General features: G+C 39.6%; 1 protein-coding gene across 1 annotated transcript in view; it reads left to right on the top strand.

Moving 5' to 3' along the window:
* LNPK (lunapark, ER junction formation factor) overlaps window positions 1-6,068 on the top strand; it is a 77,732-nt gene extending 71,664 nt beyond the window's left edge. The window contains exon 13 of the mRNA XM_004601175.2: window positions 4,509-6,068. Coding sequence (XP_004601232.1) covers window positions 4,509-4,747 — 239 coding nt within the window. The 3' untranslated portion in view covers window positions 4,748-6,068. The remainder of the gene's footprint in view (window positions 1-4,508) is intronic.
* Window positions 6,069-24,748: the final 18,680 nt, after the last annotated feature.

The following is a 24,748-nucleotide window of genomic DNA, read 5'->3' as shown; positions in this document are numbered from 1 at the left end:
TATTGTAAAAAGGAATAAAAAGTAAGAATCTGAATAAATTGACCAATATATGAAGCGTTTTAAAAGAAATAACCTAAATAGAATCATGCTATTCTTTAATTTTCTTTGGAAATTTTTTTTTTCTTTTTGGGTCACACCCAGCGATGCTCAGGGGTTACTCCTGGCTTTGTACTCAAGAATTACTCCTGGCGGTGCTTGGGGGACCATATGGGATGCCAGGGATCGAACCTGGGTCAGCCGTGTGCAAGGCAAATGCCCTATCCACTGTGCTATTGCTCAGGCCCAGAAAATTTTAATTTAAGATTTAGAAAACCTAAAGGTAGCATGACGCTCTTGAATTTTTTGCATGTTTTTGATTTATAGGTGAGGGAGTGGTATTCCTTGTACAGTTACATTCAGTTTTGTGAGTTTGACTTGTTTAGTCTAATTAAGACTGCTCAAACTAACTAGAAGTTAGTTGTTAGAACTTTAGAAAAAGCATCTTTCACCCACCTCTGAGTAACTTTGTAAATTATGGCACTTTAATAGAATAAAATTTAGGAAAAAAATAATGCCCTTAAAAAAATTAAGGAAACAAGGATTTAAAAAGAAAACAGAAAAACTTCTTTCATAAGAATATTGGGATGGGGGGCTGGGTTCGATTCCCAACATCCCATGGTCCCCTGAGCACTGCCAGGTGTGATTCTTGAGTTCAGAGCCAGGAGTAACCCCTGTGCATCGCCAGGTGTGACCCAAGAAGCAAAAAAAAAAAAAAACAAAAAAAACCAAAACTTGCGATGGGTATAAGGCAAGTACAGGAGTAAGAAACAATTTTCATGGGTCAGTTTTGCTTTATAATATTGTAGTATATTGTTTCCCTGGCATTAAAGATATCAAAATTGATTTTTCAAACTTTCTTTACCCATGGAATTAGGTTATCTATTTAGATAACTTGATTTTAGTGTTAGTTTTAAACAGGGTCTGAACAGGGGATAGTAGGTTTAATTAATATGAATACAAAGACTGGTTTCTCTGCTAGCATTTTAAGTCCAAACATCACTTATCATATAGTTACCTGTAAGTTATGTTAAAACTATAACTACAGTGCGCCACGCTGGCCCGGGTCGGGGGGCCGGGGATGGGCTCCGGGGGTGGTGGTGGCAGGTGGGGACAAAAAAAAAACTATGACTACAGAGGTTAAAGAAAGACTCTACTTCAATAGGCAAATGACTATCCCTTAGAAATAAATACTTTGAAGATATATTTAATAAATTTATGTCATAGAGTGGTTAGACTCAGTTATTTGCTGTTAAAAACTGATAGGTAACATTCAGTTTTGTGTACTTAGTTTATTTAAATCCTTCAGACTATTCAAAAAATAATATTTGCTATAGCTCTGTGCTCCAGGATCATTAATGTCAGTGTATAGGGTACCATATATGGTGCTGGGTATTGAACCCTGGTTGACTGCCTGCAGTGCTCCCTCTCACCCTGCTTCTTAATAAATTTCAGACTCATTGATATCTACATTATAGCATCATGATACAACCCCTTTTTTGTGTTGTTGCTCTTATTAAAATTGTCTTTCTGCAAAATACCTGGAAAAAAATACTTTTAATTATTATCAAGCTTTAGTTTTTAGGCTTTCATTTATTCTATGAAGGTAGTGGCCAGCAAGTTTCATATCTGTTGTTATTTTCTAGTTATGATAGCACATGTATTTCTTTGATTTTGTGATTATAGACATTAAAAAGTCATTATGTAGTTCTCTGAATTAATGGCTTCTTATAAAATCCCAGCATTATTAAATTAAATTGAGCCAGACCAGTAATATCTGTTTCTGTAAGTAGTTAATATCACAGTTTTAAGATGGCAAGCTTTGAACTTGAATAGTTTAAGTGCTATAGTTTAAGTTCAAGATTGAGACATTTTTTCAGAGAATGATAAATTATGTAAACTTATGTTCACTTAAACATTTTTATTGGTGAGTTGAGTCTCAGTTGTGAGCTTTTTGTTTTTTCATTTCATGTGGCATTTTTGGTTTGTTTCAGAAGGCTTTCTCAATTATAATATTGTAAAGTTTTTGGCAAGTGAATGTTGCTCTGTGGCCAGACAGTTATGGAAAACCACGACTCTTAAAATTCTACTCTGGATAAAGAGTAGAATCCTATGAGGATAGAGTTACAAATGGTTGGCAATGTCTGAACTTCTCTACTGTAAAACTTCTTTGCCTTTGTAGCAAAAATGATATTTACTTGCCAGTAGTTTCATTTGCAGCTTTTGCTTTTCCTCATATGTTTGAATATTCAAACAGCAAGACTCAAATGATTGCTTTCCTACCTTGAATTTTTTGGGAAAAGATTCCAACTGGTGTGATAACCTCACTTTGACCTCCTGTTTAAAACAACAAAAAACATTTTGTGACATTGGAAATGTGGTTATGAATGTTATTCACTATATTTTATGATTGTATAAAAATTTCATACAGTAAAACCCCATTGGCTTGAATTCCCTAACTGGGGTTTTGACCTTTCATTCTATATATAAAAAAAGGGAAACAGGTTTTTTTAATTCTGCAAACTAGAGACCAAGACATCTGTTAAAAGAAATACTTTTCCTTTAAAATATTTTTAAAATCTTGAGATAAAGAGTGCTAGATAATTTGTATTTGTTGAAACCATAAATTTGTGGGGGCTTGAGCAATAGCACAGCGGGTAGGGTGTTTGCCTTGTATGCGGCTGACCTGGATTTAATTCCCAGCATCCCATATGTTCCCCCTCGCATCACCAGGAGTAATTCCTGAGTGCATGAGCCAGAGATGCACAAGAAGATTCACTTGTGCATCTCTGGGTGTGACCCAGAAAGCAAAATTAAAAAAAAAAAGCCATAAATTTATCACTGTATCACTGTATCATTGTCATTCTGTTGCTCATCGATTTGCTCAAGCGGGCACCAGTAATGTCTCCATTGTGAGACTTGTTACTGTTTTTGGCATAAATTTATAAGAATTCCATATTAGTATTTGTATATATCAAGTATATATTTTTACAAAGTATCAAATTATTTAGCAAGATTCCAATCTATCATAGTTAAATGAGCTATAACTTATGAAGAACATTTTTTTTCTTTTTTTTGGGTCACACCCAGTGATGCACAGGGCTTACGCCTGGCTTTGCTTTCAGGAATTACTTCTGGTGGTGCTTGGGGGACAATATGGGATGCTGGGAACCGAACCCGGGTTGGCCGCGTGCAAGGCAAACACCCCACCCGCTGTACTATCACTCCAGCCCCATGAAGAACATTTTACTTATATAAATTAATCTTTTCTCCATACTTTTAAAATAAGTAGCATTTATAGTATAACACAAAGAATATACTATGAAGGTAGGAATAATTATCTGTTTAGGTGGCTTAACCTTGTTTTTTCCAGTAAGAACATTAATTGCTGTTTATTATAATAAATCGAACTGACTACCCCAAAGCTAAGTTTTTATCTTTGTCTTGAAAATTGGGCGGTGATAACTTTTCCCTCTCATTGTTTCTCTCCCATTCTATTCTTTAAACACTAAGGAATTAAAGGAACTTTATTTAATAAAATTGTGATTACTGTAAAATTACTGTAAATTTATCAGCGTTTGCCTTGCATGCGGCAGACCCGGGTTGGATTCCCAGCATCCCATATGGTCCCCTGAGCACTGCCAGGAGTAATTCCTGAGTGCAGAGCCAGGAGTAACCCCTGAGCAACCCCTGTGTGACACACACCCACCCCCATTCCCCCCGGCCCCCCAAAAAAAGAATTTGAAGGGAATACATTTTCAGGAAGGACTGAAATCTTAACTTATCTCTTGCAGTGGAGACAGCGGGGAAAAGCTTCCCTTTTTGTCCCTACCATTCTAGGTATATAACATTAAGGTTCAACTTGCAGAAGGGGGGAAAGGAAACTTGTCATGTATTTGGAGTGTCACTCACACACACACACACACACACACACACACACACACACACACACAGCCTATAACACAGATACGTACATTGTACATAGGACTTAAGTGGGAAGAAGGGCTTACGCCTGGCTTTGCTTTCAGGAATTACTTCTGGCGGTGCTTGGGGGACCATATGGGATGCTATATTTGGAGTGTCACTCACACACTGGGAGTTTCCTTCTATGTACTGAGAGGCAAAAAATGGGGAGTTAATGTATTTGCTTTGTTTGCTGGACTTTTGGCTTTATAGCACATAATCACATATTTGGACATTCAAATATATTTTCAGGAATTTATTTTTAGGAAAAATATGTAGTTTTAGTAAAAGTATGTGACTTTGTTACTGTCAAATTGTATTTTTTTTCTTTCATAACATTTCATTTAGGGTATAATATGGGGAGTTAGTATATATTTTAAAAGATTTTCAGGATGATATTAGAATAGCCTACTACTTCTCAGTTCATGAATACATGTACTTACCTTTTTTCTTACCTTATTTAGCAGTTTATTTGGTTATTCTTAAAGTTTGGCTCTCTATCTTTTCAGAATCTTTAGAAGAACCAGATGTTCTCAGTAACAGTACCGATGAGACAGATGAAAAAATATCAGATTCAGAGCACACAGACCAAGTGATTGACAAAGCATCTGACACAGATGAACCAGAGGAGAAACAAGAAGAGACCAAGAATGAGGAAACCACAGTCGATGAAGCCAAATCAGCAATTCCCACAACTGATTCTAATCCTAATTCTGAACTAAGCGGAGAATCTTTGATGACAATGTAGTAAATGCTTCCACGTGCCTTCAACTGGATATTTATAGTTTTGTGGTGTCTGTTACTTCTTTTTAGGTGGTGCTTTCTTGTTTTTCCCCTTCTAAAGAACTGCTTAATGTCATTTGAATGTAGGTGACCTAATTTCAACATGTCAATGTTAAAAAATTTGAGACAAATGATAGCTGTAAAGTCCTCTTGAATGTATGAGACCCACACTCTAGACAACTTTTAGATTTTTTTTTTCATTCTAAAAAGTAAGCCTGATGCATTCTTGTTTTCTACATGTGAATTGTAAATAATATTCATTTTGACGTAGGAGGAATGTCAGTTAGGAACAAGTTCTAATGGGTTTGTTTTGAGGAGTGGAATTTAATAATTTTAATAACTCATCATTAAAAATGGATAGATTTAAACTCTACAAATATTTGCCAGTTGTTGACTGGCTGGAGGGAGGGGGGCTGTCTATTTAAGCATTTACATTAAGTGGTATGAAAGTTACAACTGTAACTACATAGGCATTGGTACGAATTCTCGGTAAGAATGCAATTAAACAGTCAAGTGCAGTGTTTCTTTTTGATGTTGTTTATTTTGCAGCTGGGCCAAAGGCACATGATGTATATAATTAGCTTATGTTTACATATTAACATATAGGAAACATCTCTGCACTTGACTGTACTTGAATTCTTAGTATTATTTATATTTGTAAAATAATGATAAATATATAATAAGTGAATTTTGTGCTCTGTATTTTTTTGTTAAGGAAAATAAAACTGATATGGCAGCAGTTTTTTTTTTGTTAATTATCTGGACTTTGCAAACAGTATTTTGATGTGACTTGGCTATCTGAGTATTTTAGTAGGAGGAGCTCACAGTACAGTGTATCTGTAGATTCTGCTGAGAGCCGAATTATCAGAATCTCAGAGGGGTATGCTGAGAACATATTATGATGCTCCTCTTCAGACATATTACCTTTCAAATTCAGGAAAATAGTTACTTTGGGGGATTCTGGTCAGAGATTGAGTTTTCTGATTCAGGAGCATATTAGACCATTTGTAATTTTTAATTTTAAGGGACAAATAAGTTTTGTGAGAATAGGGAATTTAATACTGATATTTCCTTGGATTAAATGTGTATAAAGGATTACTGGAAAATATTAAGATTGATAATGGCAATTCTTAGGTCTAAATTTTCTTACTTTTCATTTCTCTTTAAAAATTTGAAATCAAGTTATGCCAAAGGGAAGGATGCATAGGAATGGTGTGTGTGGCAAATATTTCTAAGCTGTAAACAGTTTATTAAAAAATGAATAAAGTATTTGTTATTTAAAAGTTCATCATGTGATTCAACATTTTATTTCTGACATTTATTAAGGGACTCAACCTGTTAATTATCCAAGGCATCATGGTTTTTGAGATTTTTAGTTTGGGCTCAAATTCATGCTCATATTTTGGGCAAGTAAGTCATCAACCTCTTTGAGACTCTTTTCATCTCTATTTGGGGAAGCAAAGAGGTAATTAGAATTATTTTATATAATGTGCCTAGCTCATGGATTGGTGGTGGATATTAAGTAGTAGTAGTAATTTTTTATATTTAATATCTTTGAAATGTAACAGGGTCATAGATCTTCCTTTTGCAGATACAGAAATGTTTTAAATCACATAGCATATAACTTAGTTACTCAAAATCAAACTAGTTTTCTGCATCTATCAACGTAGATTATATAGGAAATAGGAAACAAGTCTGCAATGTTCTTATCTGTGTTCTGTAGGGTTTTAAAAAAGTTTAAATTTTTTTTTTGTGTTTGTGTCTCATTGTTTTTATTAAGGAACTGATTTACAAAGTAATTGGCAGTTGAGCTTTAGGCATATAATATTTAGACACTAATTGCACCACCATTGTCAGTTTCACTCCATCAGTGTTCCCACACGCCCCCCACACCCAACCCCATTTCCCTACCTGTTAACTGATGGGTGTACTACATAGTTTCAGTAGTTGCAGCTTAGATCTTCAGTTTTGCTGAGTCTGTGTTTAGGATACATGGCTATACCACTCACTGTAGTGTTTCTTTATTTTGTTTTGGTGTGTGTGTTTTGTGTGTGCTGTTGGCCCATAAGCATTTTAGTATAACCTTGCTGAATAACTTGTTTTAAAATATTCAGATTATGATGAACATTACTCAAAAGTGAAAAGCATCGTAAATAGAATTTGTTATAGAATAAAGCAGATATGAGAAAAACCTTTAAAAGAAATACTGGCGAAGGTTAGAGAGTAGATTAGTAAATGCAACAGGTAATATGCTATAATCATGTGCCCTCTAAAATAGAGAAATTAAGCAAACTTCATAAAAAGTTTATTAAAAAGTTAATTTAAAAATAAACTTAACCTGTAAACTTAACCTGAATCTATTGGTTGAAAGAGTGAAAAAATGTTCTCTTTCTCTTTATTAGTACTACTATGTATGAAAAAATGCTTAACTATTAATTACTATTATTCAGAGTTGTCTGACTTTCCTATTTACTAATGCAGAACAGCGGATCATCTAATGTTTCTTGCTATGCCAGCAGCAAACATTCTCGCTTATGTCTTTTCATCCTCCACTTTGGGTCTCTGGAGCCTCTCTGGACCTTACCTTGCTAAGTCCTTTCTTGTTTTAACTCTCTGATTTTCTCCTCAGAGAGAAGTCCTCTCAAATGCCCCATTGAAAGCTGGATTCTTGTCTTTCACTCTCCATCGTGTCATTCTATCTCTACTACCTGTCCTGAGCCCAATAGATAATTATTTGTTCGTGAGTCTACTGTCTTCACAGTAGTCTATGCAAATTCATATTTGTGTAATTTATATATCCAGGACCTAGAACCATGCTTGACATTTAATATGTGAATAAATAATTTGTTGGTAAATCCAGTGTAAACTAAGCCCATATTTTCATTGATAATGTTGACATTGTTGAGCACTGACTTGCTTTTTGAAATAATTTTTCTTGTTACTTTAGAGTTACCTCACTTTAATTTTTCCTTTCTTTGATTCTATTCTTAATTCCTTTGCAGGTTTCCCTTCCCTGCACCCTTTGTGTTCCTTAGTTCTTTTTGGAGTCAGTGTCTCTTTATGCTAGTACTCACTCTAGACGCTGTCATCAACCCCTGTGAATTTAATTGCCATCTGTCTTTCAGCTGCTCAGATCTCCAGCCTTGATCTGTTTCCTTCACTTCAGAATTGCATATTTACTTGCCTACCAGAGTGCCTTACAAATCAGTACATTTAAAAAAGAATGTCATTTTCTTTTATAAAATCTTCAAAAACATTAAACCTTTCTGTTTTTTATCGAATAATAACTACTATTTGAGCCAGAAACTAGTCTGCCCATTTGGCCCCTTTTTTTTTTTTTTTCTTTTTGGGTCACACCGGCAATGCTCAGGGATTACTCCTGGCTTTGCACTCAGGAATTACACCTGGTGGTGCTCGGGGGACCATATGGGATGCTGGGAATCGAACCCGGGTTGGCCGAGTGCAAGGCAAACACCCTACCTGCTGTGCTATCACTCCAGCCCCCCACTTAACCCTTTTAATCCTGTATCTTACCTGTCCATCTCCTAGACATTTTTTCAGTTACATTCTCATTTCACTCTTCCATTATTACATTAATTATAGCAGACATTTTTAATTCTTACTCCATGACAGGAAATGTAAATGTTATATGTGTATTGTTCATTGGCAACAACTGTATAAGATTGTTATGTTTTTGTTCTACACCTGGCAGTACTTAGTGCTTATTCCTGACTGCTCAATGATCTCTTTTGCTGATACTTGGGGATCATATGCAGTGTTGGAGGTTGACCTTAGGTTAGCTGGATTCAAGCAAATGCCTTGACCCCTGTCCTATCTGGCCCTTGTATGAAGATTTTTTATATCTAGGTTACAGGAAAGAAAACTGAGGTGTAGAGTAAGCCTTATTGCTAAATTAGAAAATTGGGATTTCAAGAAAGGCAAATGATTCCAGTATCTTGTACTTAATTTAGGCCTTCTCAATTAGGCCTTCATCATCTCACACCATCTTTACTTGGTCTTAGTCATGTCTACTTGCTCTGTGTTCTGTGCACTGGGGCCTATCTTTATTTTAGTAAAAATGAATTTTAAAAATTATTAAAAATTTTTAAGTGTTTTTATTATTGAGGTTACTGGGTTACAATAGTTTAACATTTATGCTTTTGGTTTATAATGTACTGCACCTCCATCATCAACAAAGTACTGAAGACACTCCTCTACTGCACTTGTTTCTCCTAGTGCTCGCTCTCTTCCCACATCACTACCTCAATAGGAGAGCATGGGCGGGGAGAGACAGGAGACTTGTAATGATTTCCATTACGTATTGTATGCAGAGTGTCAGAAGAGCCAAATGAGTTATACAAGGATATATGAATGACTAGCAGCTGAACCTCACAACCCAGATTTCAACTCTTAATGCAGGTTGCTTTATATTGAACTGACAGTTTTACCCTTTCTATCAATATTGATAGTACAGTGTCAAATTATCTAAAAATATAACATGTTTAATTCTGTTTTCAACTGATCAACAACTTTAAAACCTTTTCATTGCTTTAAATTTTAAAAATATATTTTGAAAAAATATATTGTTTTGGAGTGATATGTAAATGAGTTGTAAATCAGTTGAATGGGGGTAATTTATAAATTATGAATAGCTAGTTTGAAATAATGGGAATAACTGCTTTGGAATGTGGAAGAAAATGTAAGTTATCTTGTATAACTTCAACTCATCAAAAATTAAGGAATGGCTTTTGAAATAAAGAGCTATTAAAAATAATTCAAGTATTTATGTAAAGAGGAACCAAGATAGAGGTGGTTTTAAGTTGATGAGCTTCTAAATCTTAGTTTAATTTGACTTGTTTCAAAAATTAAAACTCAAAGTACACTGACCATCAAGTTAATATGTCCTCTGAATTTAAACAAAAATATATAAATAGGTCCATTTGTTAGACTATAACAAGAATAATAAAGGATATTAAATTATAGTAATCTCTAGAGGATTTATCTTAATTTCTTTCCTCTTCAGCAAAAATCTACACCTAAATACTATTTTTAAATGCCTTTAAAATTTTTCCAAATTTACTAGATAAGTAGGTATTCCCTTAATTGCCTTTTACTAGTTTGTGTGAAATTTAAATTCCATTTACTATTTTTCTTTCTCTTCCAGGGGCCACATGATATTTACATGTGGTTTAATTTATACTGCTCATGGACTTTAGAAGAGGAACACTCCATCTACTTGTTCTATATTATTTGCTTTTTTAAAAACCTAGTTCTTTTGCTTTATGCCTCTTTCTGTAGTAAAACAAAAAAACCTCCCCACACCTCCACAGACACAGACACACAGATACACACACACAAACACACACACACACACACACACACACACATGCAGCACTTTGACAGCACAGTTGATGGAAGTTTGAGACATTTGTATAAGATTAAAAACTATTCTCCAAAATATTCCCTCAAATTTAAATTTTTATTCCAAGATTATGTGATAATAAGCCAGCTTTTTAGCTGCCAGAGACTTTTACCAGATTCCTGGCACTTGATTTAGGAAAACTTGGGAAACTCATTTATTTTTATGTAATACATCATTTCTATCTTTTTAAAGGGCAAAGAAAAAGATTTGAATAGCTACTTTTGGTCAGGTACTTTGCTGTAGGGATTTTCACCTACATTCTCCAGCTGTGTATCACCACCGACTGAGGAGGAGATGGAATCCTATCATGCAGGGATTAATTTGCCCAAACACTTAGTTTATGGAAAACTTGCCCTTTTTGCTATGTATGATGTCTCTTCTTCGGTAACTAAAATAATTAGATGAATATTCTTTTTGGTATCTCATATTTTTTGGCAACAACCCAAATTTTACTACTTCTGTGCTCTCTGCTCTTGTGTAATTCTCACTCACATACCATCCTGAATTTCTTTTTTGTAAAAAACTAAGGCACGCTGAGGGGCGTGTGCACTCGCAGGCTCTCTGAGTGACTGTCTCACCGCCTGAGTTCGGTGCTCTAGAACCGCTGTGTGTGGCTGTTGGTCAAGGGCAGGTGACGGAAGGAAGAAGGCCAAACTGGTTGCTCGATCAGTTTATTTCGTTCTCTCTCTCTGCTTCTCTCCCGGCTCTGGATCTACTGATCTACTACTCTGGATTCTCCTTGTCTCTCCTCCCTTTTTCTCTCTCCCCCTTGCCCCTAGGCTACACACAGCCAGGTAGTAAAATCATCATAAGAAAGCCCTTCCTGAGGGCTGGGCATTCCAAAGCCCTTCCTGACTCTTAAGGTGTTTTTCTCCTTTCCTTAGTCCAAACACTGATTAACATCTTAATACTAGTTATTTTTGTATGGACATAGCAAGAGATACACTGAGGCTTGCAAGGCAACTCTCCTGGCAACATCTTGCCACAGACTCAGACTACAGCACTCAGGCCAGATTAATCATTCCTAACCCTAGCAGGGTCCAAATCTACTTATCACTGTTTGGATCATGACAGCATTTGTCCATGACCAAGCTCTTAACTTATAGTTAAGCATTAGGCACTTTGGCCAGGCCCATCTCGATGCCAGGGTAGCATACAACTCACCGCTTGCCCTGGGTCCCTCCCGTCCGTCGTCGGGACCCTGCTCTTGGGGGTGCTAGGAAGTAAGGGCAGCTGAGGCTTAGGTCGAGAGAACAGATGCCCAGGAGGAAAATATCATGTAGAGTCAAATGACTCCCAGGTTACAAAAGCATGGCATTTGCTAAGTCTTCCTGTGTCCATACAAAAAGGACATTGCGGGGGCTGGAGCGATAGCACAGCGGGGAGGGCGTTTGCCTTGCACTCGGCCGACCTGGGTTCAAATCCCAGCATCCCATATGGTCCCCTGAGCACCGCCAGGAGTAATTCCTGAGTGCAGAGCCAGGAGTAACCCCTGTGCATCACCGGGTGTGACCCAAAAAGCCAAAAACAAAAAACAAAAAACAAAAAGGACATTGCTCTGAATAAACTATGCAAAGGACTCAAGGAGAAGAGAAAAACAATATTTACAAGTCAACAGAACACTAAGAAAGAAGCTACAAATAAACAGAGGAATGGGAGCACTGTAATGGGAGTAACCCAATAAACCTAAACTATCAGAGGCTATGTTATCCTACACTTAAAATTTTTTTTTTTTTTTTACTTTTTGGATCACACCCAGCAGTGCACAAGGGTTACTCCTGGCTCTGCACTCAGGAATTACTCCTGGCAGTGCTGGGGGGCCATATGGGATGCTGGGAATCGAACCTGGGTCAGCCACGTGCAAGGCAAATGCCCTACCTACCCACTGTGCTATGGCTCCAGCCCCTCATCCTGAACTTCTTAATATCTTTCACACTAGACCATGAATTCTCTGAAGATGAGGTCAGATCAATTTTTGCTTATTGTTACATTACTAGTGTCTGATACAGAGAAGATACTTAAGAAATTTTCTGTTGAGATCCAGAGAGATAATACAGGTGTTAAGGCACTTGGCTTGAATGTAGCTGACCCTGATTTAATCCCTGGTGTAGGATGACATTACTTTGTCCTTTCCCTCCTTGCCACAAGTAGCTTGTCCCGGTTTTACCCTGAGTTTAGGCTTACCCCAGTCTCACCCATCAAGGTGTTCCCGAATCTCTTCCATCCCTTTGTTTAGCTATAATCACTTCTCCATGCTCTCTTCCCCAAGAGTTAATCCTCGGCTTTCCCTTAATCTGACTCTGCTAATTTGCAAGGTCAGACCTTCCTAGGATACTGAATTTATATTATATAAGTTAATATTGCCTTTCTCTTCTTCTTGTGCCTTTTGAATAATTTACTTTAAAGCTATGACTGTTTTGTATAGACACAAGAAGACAATATTATGTTTTTATAACTTGGGAATTAATTGGCCTCGAATATTCCCTCCCGGGCCTCTGCTTTCTCCACTTAAGCCTCAGTTGCCCTCAGTTCCTAGCACCCCAAAGTAGGGTCCCCGACGTGGGACAGGAAGGATCCAGGGCAAGCGGTGAGTTATGTGCTACCCTGGCATCGAGATGGGCCTGGCCAGAGTGCCTAATTCTTAACTATAAGTTAAGAGCTTGATCATAGACAAATGCTGTCATGATCCAATAGTAATTATGAGACTGGGACCCTGCCCGGGATAGGAAAGACTGATCTGGCCTGAGCACTGTAGTCTGAGATTGAGATGGCCCCAGGAGAGCAATTCTATAAGCTTTAATGCATCTCTTATTGTGTCCATACAAAATAATTAATATTATGAATTCTTATATGTTTGCTGGCTGAGGAGAAGAGAAACACATTCATGGGACTCCGCCCTTGGGTGGATCCTCCTGCTGAAAGAGAATTAAGTCCTAGGAGAAGCATCCCCTAAGGGAAAGGACCTTACCCTATTGATGGTGACCACACCTACGTGTAGGCCCCAACCCCCTGATGCTGTGGAGATTTAACTAGGCTGTGAGAGTGGGTTGGGGGCCAGATCCATTGGCCAGATCCACGAACCAGATCCACGGGCCAGATCCATGAGCCAGATCCACGGGGCAGATCCACGGGGAGAGATCCAGGAGAGCGGGAGAGAAGCGGAGGGAGAGAATGAAATAAACGGATCGAGCAACCAGTTTGGCCTTCTTCCTTCTTCCTTCCGTCGCCTGCCCTCGACTGACGGCACACACAGCGGTTCCTGGGCACCGAACGCGGGCGGTGAGACAGAGCCGCCCGGAGAGCCCGCGAGTGCACGCGCCCCTCGGCGCTCTTTAGTTTTTTACAGCTGGCGTCCCTGGAGCGGGCCTGAACTACCAACTAAAGGTAAGAATAGCGTTCGGTGCACCCCACTCTAGAAAGTGAGTGGAAGAACAGGATTTTTTAGTGTGCTGTGGATCAGAATCCTAACAGCAATCACCCACTAAGATGGGGCAGATTCTGGGCCTCCCCAAGATCTTTCATATTTTCTCAAACCAGACTGAACATGGCAAGCCATTTATGGATTTTATTCAGTATCTTTCCCGCAGAACAGGAGACCCGGAACTCTGCATTTCCAGAGACCAACTCCGGTCCTGCTTTAAGGTAGTTTATGCAGTTAACCCATGGTTCCCAGACGAAGGAACTCTAGAAAGTAAGATTTGGAAACAAGTTAGGAAAAATGTCTCCAAGGCATCTAAGGAAGGGACTAAGATCCCCGTGGAATTCTGGACAACCTGGGAGATTGTTAATTCTATTCTCCTGTTTTTGAAAAGTGCAGTTGATGTGGAGGAGAATATATGGAATAATACGGCCTCAGCTCCTCCCGCACCTAAGTCTCGAAAGGGTTTTCATAGTAAAAATACTTCTGAGGCTGGTGAATATTGCTCTACTTCCAGTGTATTAGATGGAAGTGATGCCGGTTATGAGTCTGCTGCCACTTACTCAGATTCTGAGTCCGAGAGTGACTCAGCCAGGCGGCCTCCAGACCGCTCGGGACATGCTCCCAATCGCCCAGTCCAGGCAGAGAAGCAGCAGCATCCATCTTATCGCAGGTTAAGGATGGATTCTCTCAGTCGTTTCAAACAGGCCTGTGTCTCGTACGGGCCTACATCTCCGTACTGTAGGGAGTATCTTGCATACTGGAGTAAAAAGTCCTACTGGGCACCTCAAGATTTTCACAGGGTTGCTAAGACGTGCTTAAGCCGTTCTCAGTACTTGCAGTGGAGAATGTGGTTCAGCAAGGAGGCCAAGGCAAAGCTTCAAGGCCTACGCCATGCTGGACAAAACTTTTCAGGGATTGAGTTGACTTGTGAGATGTTAACTGGTGAAGGGAAATGGCACGACCCAGAAAGGCAAGTCACCCTGCCTCGTGCTGTTCTTGCTTATGTCCGTGACGGAGCCCTGCGTGCATGGGAGAAGGTTTATGCAGAAGCAGAATTTAAGGGAAGCTTTACAAAGATTGTCCAGAGAGCCTCAGAACCTTATGCAGACTTTGTAGGAAGATTGATGGAAGCCATAGAAATGCAGGTTGAGGGTAAGGAGACTCATGAGCTGTTGACTAAACAATTGGCCTTTGAAAATGCTAATGAGGATTGCCAAGCCATTCTGCGCCCTATTAAGGAGAAGGAAGACATATTCGGGTACTTGGAAGCATGCTGGAATGTTGTCTCTGTTAAACATAAGGTGCAGGTCTATGCCTTACAGAGACAAGCTCAGAAAAGATGTTTTAATTGTGGAAAACCAGGCCACTTTCGTAGAGATTGCAATGCGCCCCCAAGCCGTGCTACGAGAGCACGTCCTGGGCCCTGTCCCAGGTGTAAGGAGGGAAACCACTGGGCCAGAGACTGCAGAGCCAGACTTGCACCTCCCGGGCCCTGTCCCCGGTGTAAGAGGGGAAATCATTGGGCCAGAGATTGTCGCTTTAATTTTGATGCCGTGGGTGACCCCAATTCGGGAAACCTGCAAGGGGGACAGCCCCAGGCCTCGCAAAATCAGGGGATGTTCTCAGTTGCAGCCCCTCTCCCCAGTGTGGAGTTTCAGAACTCCAATCAGTAGACTCACTGCAGCCAGTGACAGCAGGAAGCACAGCCTTGTCCCGATACAATTATTACAACCCCTTTTCAGTATAGAACACTGCGGCCTTAAGCCCACCACCTCTGCATTTTCAGTGGACATATGGAATATTAAATCAAATACCAAAAGGAGGTATTTTCTCAATTGAATGTAGCAGGAAAACTCCTCATTCGAGGAAAAGGCTATGCTTTTGTTTCAACAGGTAATAACCCCACTAAGAAACTTTGGATCCCTTTACTTCTTATCAGAAGCAGAATTCAACCACCTGATTTGGATCTCAGACCTCCAGAGTCTCACAACCCTTCAAATTCCAGTTCAGATTCATCGCCAAACTGATTTCAGCTCGAAGTCACGAAGAATGAAGAGGAGCCAGCATCAGAGGATCTAGAGCTAAGGCCTCTAGCTCCTTACACATCTAATGAGGTCACATTAAGACCTTTCCTTATACTCCTCTTTTACAGGTTGTGGATTGGACAACAACCAGGTCTCCATATTTTGAATTAATAATACTTTATTTTTACCCTCTCCTTGGAATTCACAGGTTCCTGAACGAGAAAGGAATGATTTAACAGGAACACCTTTTCATTTATCTCTAGGATATCCATTTGTATTGGAGCTTTCCTCTGTCTCTTTATCCACAGGCATGGAGACCAAACCCCAACTGCGAAAGCCTCTAATAACTTTAAAGTGTTTTTTCCAAACATAAGCTAGGTTGAACACCTAGGACTGCTGAGGAACCAGACCATAGAATGGCTGCATTCCTCTGCTGAAGTTCTCCTGCCAGATGTTGTGGTGCTCCTGTTCCAGTGCTCCTTGACTGATCCAGTGCTTCCTGAAATTTATCGGACTTCTAATTGCTGCTCCCCTGAGACTCATTGCTGCTACCACTACTGCTGCTGTTATAGGACAACTCTTCAGTTTTGGTCCAGAAACTTCATTTCTTCAAACTGTGACTAAATGACTCTTATCATCACTGACTCTCATCAACCCTGGACAGTGCAGGACAATTGGACGCTTTACTATAAGCACTGCTCTGGATCCAGGGTTGGACTGAAATCTTAGTACAATTAATTAATAAGACTGTATTGTGATTTAGAATTGTGCTGTGATTTGGAATTGTACTGTATTTAGAATTGTTCCTCTTTCTATTTCAAATTTTTGTAATTTTGTAAACAGAAAAGGGGGAGATGTAGGATGACATTACTTTGTCCTTTCCCTCCTTGCCACAAGTAGCTTGTCCCGGTTTTACCCTGAGTTTAGGCTTACCCCAGTCTCACCCATCAAGGTGTTCCCGAATCTCTTCCATCCCTTTGTTTAGCTATAATCACTTCTCCATGCTCTCTTCCCCAAGAGTTAATCCTCGGCTTTCCCTTAATCTGACTCTGCTAATTTGCAAGGTCAGACCTTCCTAGGATACTGAATTTATATTATATAAGTTAATATTGCCTTTCTCTTCTTCTTGTGCCTTTTGAATAATTTACTTTAAAGCTATGACTGTTTTGTATAGACACAAGAAGACAATATTATGTTTTTATAACTTGGGAATTAATTGGCCTCGAATATTCCCTCCCGGGCCTCTGCTTTCTCCACTTAAGCCTCAGTTGCCCTCAGTTCCTAGCACCCCAAAGTAGGGTCCCCGACGTGGGACAGGAAGGATCCAGGGCAAGCGGTGAGTTATGTGCTACCCTGGCATCGAGATGGGCCTGGCCAGAGTGCCTAATTCTTAACTATAAGTTAAGAGCTTGATCATAGACAAATGCTGTCATGATCCAATAGTAATTATGAGACTGGGACCCTGCCCGGGATAGGAAAGACTGATCTGGCCTGAGCACTGTAGTCTGAGATTGAGATGGCCCCAGGAGAGCAATTCTATAAGCTTTAATGCATCTCTTATTGTGTCCATACAAAATAATTAATATTATGAATTCTTATATGTTTGCTGGCTGAGGAGAAGAGAAACACATTCATGGGACTCCGCCCTTGGGTGGATCCTCCTGCTGAAAGAGAATTAAGTCCTAGGAGAAGCATCCCCTAAGGGAAAGGACCTTACCCTATTGATGGTGACCACACCTACGTGTAGGCCCCAACCCCCTGATGCTGTGGAGATTTAACTAGGCTGTGAGAGTGGGTTGGGGGCCAGATCCATTGGCCAGATCCACGAACCAGATCCACGGGCCAGATCCATGAGCCAGATCCACGGGGCAGATCCACGGGGAGAGATCCAGGAGAGCGGGAGAGAAGCGGAGGGAGAGAATGAAATAAACGGATCGAGCAACCAGTTTGGCCTTCTTCCTTCTTCCTTCCGTCGCCTGCCCTCGACTGACGGCACACACAGCGGTTCCTGGGCACCGAACGCGGGCGGTGAGACAGAGCCGCCCGGAGAGCCCGCGAGTGCACGCGCCCCTCGGCGCTCTTTAGTTTTTTACACCCTGGTACAACATATAGTCCCCTAAGGCACTGCCAGGAGTGAGCCCTGAACACAGAACCAGAAGTAAGTCCTGAGCACAGCCAGGGGTGGGCCTCTCCCATAAAAAATAATATAAATTATCTGTTGAACAGGGGATTATGGACATGCATGTACATAAAAAATGGGAAATATTGCTGTAGACTCAGTGTAGATTTTACAGTGTGATTTTGCATATCTCAAAATTTATTTGTATTGCTGAGTTGGATAAAGGGCCAGATAAATTTGCTTTTACAATCTTTAATAAATGTCAGTAGACTTAGGTTTTTTTTTTGCGGGGGAGGGAACGATCCACAATCGTCATTGCCTTTGAAGCTATATAACACCAGTGGGGGTGAGGTAGATAGTCTTTCAGGCTCATTTGTGTATGTAGCAGACTCCTTAGGTGATTTGTAATGATATTCTGTGCAATGAGTCATTTTTCTAGCGTTGTCTCACTGCTTTCTGTTATTCTCTGACCACAGATGTTTGTGAGAGATGCTTGATTCTTATCTGATATCATGCTATTCTTGTGAAAAATCTCATTTCTCCAAGACCTCATTTTACTTGGAATCTTTCACAGTTGTCCTAAGGAAAAACCTTGCCTTTGTTCTTTCTACTTTGTAGATTCTTGGTCTTTTGTTATTGCCTACTTACCTCATTGGATTCTAAACACTGAAAATGAGGTGTGCTTTTCAATTTTCACTTTTTCACTTTTTCTGAAAATACCAAAAGTTAGGTATGTGGGAGCCACACCCACAAACCACCTCTGGCTCAGCTATACAAGCTCATTATTAGCCTTATTTCAGAGATCCATAAATAAATCTTGAAAGAGATCAAAAGCCATAGCTAATCCCTGGCCCGAGCATGGCTTAACAGACCGTGGTAAATCAGGGGGCCCGAGTTGGCCAGGGGCCCGGCTAGCAGAGCCCCCCGCAGCCACTTGCTTCCACAATCCAAAATCACCACCACACCCTCAGCCTGACTCCCCTGGTGAGGCTTCTAAAGTGTCCATAACAAAATTTGTTTAATAAAGGTGTTTAATAAAGGCTCATTATTAAAAATTCCTGCCCACCCCACACACTTTAATTCTGTGTTTTTCTTACAGTGGAATGGGGTGTTATTTTTAATTTTTTAATTTTTTAAAATTATTTTTGTCTGTCCAACTTAATGGTATAATTAACATTGAAGTAGGAATTTTCAGGATTAAGTTTCTGATTTTTTTTTCTGGACACGTGATGCCTGTACATACAACCATGTATCACTGCATCACATCGATTTGCTCGAGCGGGCACCAGTAACATCTCCATTGTGATACTTGTTACTGTTTTTGGCATATCGAATATACCACGGGTAGCTTGCCAGGCTTTGCATGCAGTGGGATACTCTCAGTAGCATGTGCGAGCTCTCTGAGAGGGACAGAGGAATCGAATCTGGGTTGGCCGCTTTCAAGGCAAACACCCAGATTCGATTCCTCCGTATTGTCTCCATTTTCCCAATCACCCCTCAAGCCTCCCCCTGTAGCACACCCAGAATAATTTATTGTATATTGCTTGTTACCATTAAATGGCTAATGGAATGATAAAAAGTATTTAGTAAAATAAAATTTGTGAAAATTGTTGTATCTCACTATAGGATAGTAAGTCCTTGTCTGAGGATTTACTAAGCACTGTTGCTAGTTGAGCCTTCTTTGATAATGGTTTTGTTAGTTGAGTTTAGTTGGCTTCTATGTTACATTCCCATCCAGTCTGGTGTGCTCCTACTGGGATGTTAATATTAGAGAGTGTGGAGATGTCTTTCCAGAAAATCCCAAATATTTACCGAACAATGAGTTTACATTGTAGTGGCATGTAAGCAAAAAACAAACAAACAAAAAACACCAAAAACCAGTGTACCTGAAATTTTCTGCAGTTTGGCATCTCTGTGGAGCTCAGTTGAGACAGTAGAGTCTGGCCATAGGCATGGTGGGAACTGTTGAGTGTGGCTGCTAATGCTTTCATGGAGGTGGGAACTTGGACTGCCTTCCTCCTGAAATTGCCAAGGAAGTCTCAGCTGGGGAGCAGTGTATCTGAGAAATTTTTGTGGCTAGTTGATTTCTTTCGAGATTTAATTATTAGTCTGGAGCAGGGGTGGTAGATGAGCTTACATGGCAGCAGTGGTGGAATGTGGATGTGACCACTTCAATTTCTGGAAGTTCAGGGAGGTAGGTGGAGGTTGCCTAAGAATATCAATAATTTCTTGCTAAAAATGAAACAGGCTACTTGTGTCTTACTGTCAGCAGCAAGTTCTCTAAAACATTTGCCTGCCTGCCAAGAATTGACACATTTTACTAAAATGGTTTGCTTTAAGAAAGCCTTTTTTTCAGAGAACAAAAAAGAATGAACTGATATTCATTTTTGAGGGTTTATATAGCCAAAGAATATATGAGTTTTCAGAAGAGTAGTGTGAATATTGTAATCTAAATAGTGAATATTGTAATCTAAATAGAATACAGCCTGAAAAAATTTGGTGGGCTTGAAACATGTTTTTGGTAGATATTATAGACTATTTTTAGCACATTTCCTGCCCCTTGTCAGGCTGTCTTCACCGGGCCTCCTCAGAGGGGGGGCAAAATTTATTTAGCTTGCATTCGGTAGACTGGGAGCACCTGTTAGTATGATTAGAGGCTGCCTTAAAAGCCTCCGTCCCTCTCAGAGTGCCCGGCAAGCTACCGAGGGTATCCCGCCCACATGGCAGAGCCTGGCAAGCTACCCATGGCATATTTGATATGCCAAAAACAGTAAAAATAATGGGCCTCATTCCCCTGACCCTGAAAGAGCCCCCAATATGACAGCATTGGGAAGGACGAGTAAGGAGAGGCTGTGATGCTCTTCATGTTCCTGGAGTGAGCAGATGCCATTGGGCTACACTAGCACACAACAGACAAATGGAGACGCTACTGGTGCTCGCTCAAGCAAATTGATGAGCAGCGGGATGACAAGTGATAGAAGTGATTTTTAGCACATTTTAATTCTGCATATTTGTATGATCTCTCTTCTCATTAAGAAGCATAGGGGCTGGAGCAATAGCACAGCAGGTAGGGCATTTGCCTTGCACACGGCCAACCGGGTTTGATTCCCAGCTTCCCATATGGTCCCCTAAGCACCGCCAGGAGTAGTTCGTGAGTGCAGAGCCAGGAGTAAGCCCTGGGCATCACTGGGTGTGACTCAAAAAGGAAAAAAAAGTATATTTCCTTCACTATCAAATTAAGTGGTATTTTCAAAATCTTTACAAGATGGCTATCTTTATTCAATATTATCATTACTGATGAGCGATATCTTAGTTATTGCTCTCTTCAGTTAACACACACACACACACATGCACACACACATGCACACACACAAACACACCCTTTCCAGGAACATTCATTCCCCACAAAGGACACACACATGCATACCCCAATGGTGAGAATGGTAGATTCTGTTAACAACAAGCAAACAATTATGAGCCATGTTTTGGAGGCATATCTGTGTAGCACTGCTTTAAGGTCAGAATGACATGACTGTTATGTGCTGTGGTGCTAGTACTGTGCATATGGAGTTAGAAGAGGAGAAATGGGAAGCAGATGACTAGCCTGCTAATAAACAACTTGGGGCTGCTGTGATCCAGATGAGTGAGAAGAGGTATAGTGGTTGACACACGTTTTTAACAATGCCTCCAGTAGACATGTAAACAATTCAATCTGTGCATTATAGGGCTTATTGTCTCTAAAGAGTGATTTATGCCCTTATTTTCGTGTTACTGTCCACAAGGTACTGCCCTCTGTCAGAGGGTCTGTGCTATCTAATTTTTTAGACCTTTGTCTTCATTAGTACAGCAATTTTAGCTTGTGATCATGGCACTAGACCTCATTGATAAGCTAAGACAGTATGAGATTCATAGAGCTGACATCTAACCTTTCCACTGGCTTCTTGACCCTTCTGCTTCCGAAACATGGGTTCATTTTTTTTTTAAATCCAAAGTAGAACTCCATCTATTTTTCACACACATTGTGGGCAGTTTAAAGGTTGGTCAGAATCAAATATTGTGCTTTCAAATTTGATAATGTATGAGTATAGAAGGATGACCTTTGATACATAGTCATACATCAACATGACACGAGCAGTAAATGCAGCAATTACCTTTATGACATTGAGATGGTGCTTTAGTTTTCATCTTCAGAGCAATGATTGCAAAGACCACAAAAAGCATTTTTAGTTATGAAATTTGTAAACTTAAATATTTTTAGAAATTGTCTTAATTTATGCTCATATTTTCAACATTAGTTTGGTTTTCATAAAGATACCATAGTTCACTATCAAAAAATTTTCATTGCTGATCTGATAATATAAGGCAGTATTGTAAACCCACTTTGTTTTTTTTTGAAATATTAATCACTTTTTTCTTTTCTTTTTTTTTTTATTTTATTGAATCACCATGTGAAAAGTTACAAAGTTCTCAGGCTTATGTCTCAATTATACAATGTTCAAACACCCGTCCCTTCACCAGTGCCCATATTCCACCACCAAAAACCCCAGTATGCCTCCCACACCCACCCCCCACCCCCGCCTGGGTAAATGATAAATTTCACTCTTCTCTTTACCTTGATTACATTCCATATTTCAACACAAAACTCACTATTGCTGTTGGAGTTTCAACACAGACTCACTATTTTTGTTGGAATTTATCCCCCAAGAATACAGTCCTATTGACAAGGAAATATTTGATATTGAATTTTCCACTGATGAGAATGAAGAGATAAAAAGTCGCGGAACCGCAGTAGCGGCCGCGCAGTTTACAATTTCTGTATTTTAGTAATTAAATCCAGGGAGATTAAAGTTGGAAATTGAATCATTTCTGTTCCTGGAGCAGCATGGAGCAAAAGCTTAGTTCACAGTCTGGATACATGGTTGCAAGCACTCTCTGGAACCCCAAGTCTTATAGCTGCCTCTGGTTCCTGCTTGTTCGGCATTCCCACGGCTGTGCAGAAGCATGGGCACCCGGGTCGAATCTCGGCCGGAGCCCGAGCTCCGGCCCTGGCCCAAGCCTGCCCAGGTGTCCCGGTTTCAAGTTCAAAGCACACATTTTTTTTTTCGCGCCACAAAGTTCATACCTGCTCAAAGGACCCATAAAATGTCGGACACCACGCCTTCTCCCCCGTAAACCCACTTTGTTTTATGTATACATTATTTTTTCAAAAGGATTGAGCACTTCCTGTACAGACCAGTTTTACCATGTGTTTTTTAAGATATATTGACTGGCATGTGTGCTAGTGGTCAACTAAAGGAATAGTATTGATGACAAGAACCTTTCTGCTGTGACACCACACAGCTGCATTGATTGTCGCTGTGGGATTTTTCCTCAACGTGTTATTGCATGCATTTGCTTCCATTTTTCATTTAAGGGGCGTGTCTTATGTGCCAGGCACTGAAGACATGGATTCAACTCTTGGAGTGTTCACGGTCTCATAGAGGCATTTGGTGTTAATCATTTACCTCTCCTCGGGAAGTCCCAGGATGGAGAGCAGAAGTTTGCTAAGTACTAAGTATAGTCTGCACTGGATGTAAGTGTAGCCTTGAAAACAGGTATGCATTTTGACTCTGCCTCTCTCCAGCAATAGGACCTATTGGGAAAAGTGATGTTTATGTGAGACTGGGTTTTATTTACCTTAGAAAAAGAATGATTTATAAAAAATATATAATGCACAAGGTGTTACAAAAAAACTGGGAAAGTTGAGGCTTAGTCAATAATGGGAAACTTCCTCTTATACCTCTTAGCCTCGAGTTCTCTCTTCACTACTACTCTGTAAATCCTTCTGTTTGGGGGTATACAGAGGTCGTCCAGAGAAATTCAGGGAGTCTGTGAGGGCCCCAGGAAATTTTCTGTAAATTGTGTGAGCATGCATGTTCACTATCCCTGGAAGAGAATATGTAAGTTATCTAATTTTCAAAGGGGACTTTTTAGTCAAGAGAGCAGGAATGCTTCTAGAACAGTATCAAAGGCATTATTACCACGATTCTAATCTTCTGAAAAAATGAGTTGAATTTCAAGGACCTTTTCTTTGGGCATTAAGGAATCCTTTGAGTTATACCAGAAACTCTCTCACAGGTACAAAGAAGAAATGCTGCAACAGCCAACAGTGGCAAAACTATCATAAAAATGAACTAGTTTAATGTGGGATCTCAGGATGAAATTGTACAATTTTATAATAATTGCTTTCAGTCATAATTGCTTTCAAACTTGGGTAAAATTTTGAAATTTCAAAAAAAATTGAAGTTAAATTTTGAAAATAAGATGGTATTTTTAGTAGGAATCATAAAATATCTTACTGAATATTTATATTATTATATTAATAATGTTAATCTTTATATTATTATAGTTCCACTACCAATTTCTAAATATCATCCCTCCCTCCCACCTCTGAAGTGCCTGCTCATGCAAAATGAATTTTCAGAAGTTTGTTGCTGTTGTATACCAACATCTGCCTTCTTCTCTCAGTTGTTAATAAAGCATCAGGCAGGAGCTGGGTGTGCTTCTGTTTGCTCCATAGAGTTCCACTCACAAGTCCTGTTGTCAACTAATAACACACTGTGATATACAGATTTTGTTTTCTCCCTTTTACTCCTGTGTTTCCTACCATCTTTCCTCATATTTTACAAGTTGAATATGAAGGATAATTTTTAGTGTGCTAATTTTTTAGTATAAACAAGTTTAGTCTAGAATAATGGTCTGCAACCCATCGTGTTACAGAAAGATTTTTAAATCCAAGTTTATAGTTCAGTCATTTTCAAATTTGGAGCATTGTCTTGGGAAAGACCTTGTTACCTTCAATGAGAGATAAAAAGAGATAACCCCAGCAGTAAAAACTGAGACCTCTATTACCTTGAAATCAAGAAGGGAAAGGAATGTTTTAAGAATGAAATGGCATTTAACATTTAGAAGAAATCTGAGAACTCAGATAATCCCCCCAC

Source organism: Sorex araneus, chromosome X (assembly GCF_027595985.1).
Source record: "Sorex araneus isolate mSorAra2 chromosome X, mSorAra2.pri, whole genome shotgun sequence".
Taxonomy (NCBI): Eukaryota; Metazoa; Chordata; class Mammalia; order Eulipotyphla; family Soricidae; genus Sorex; species Sorex araneus.
This window is presented reverse-complemented; position numbering and strand designations above follow the sequence as displayed.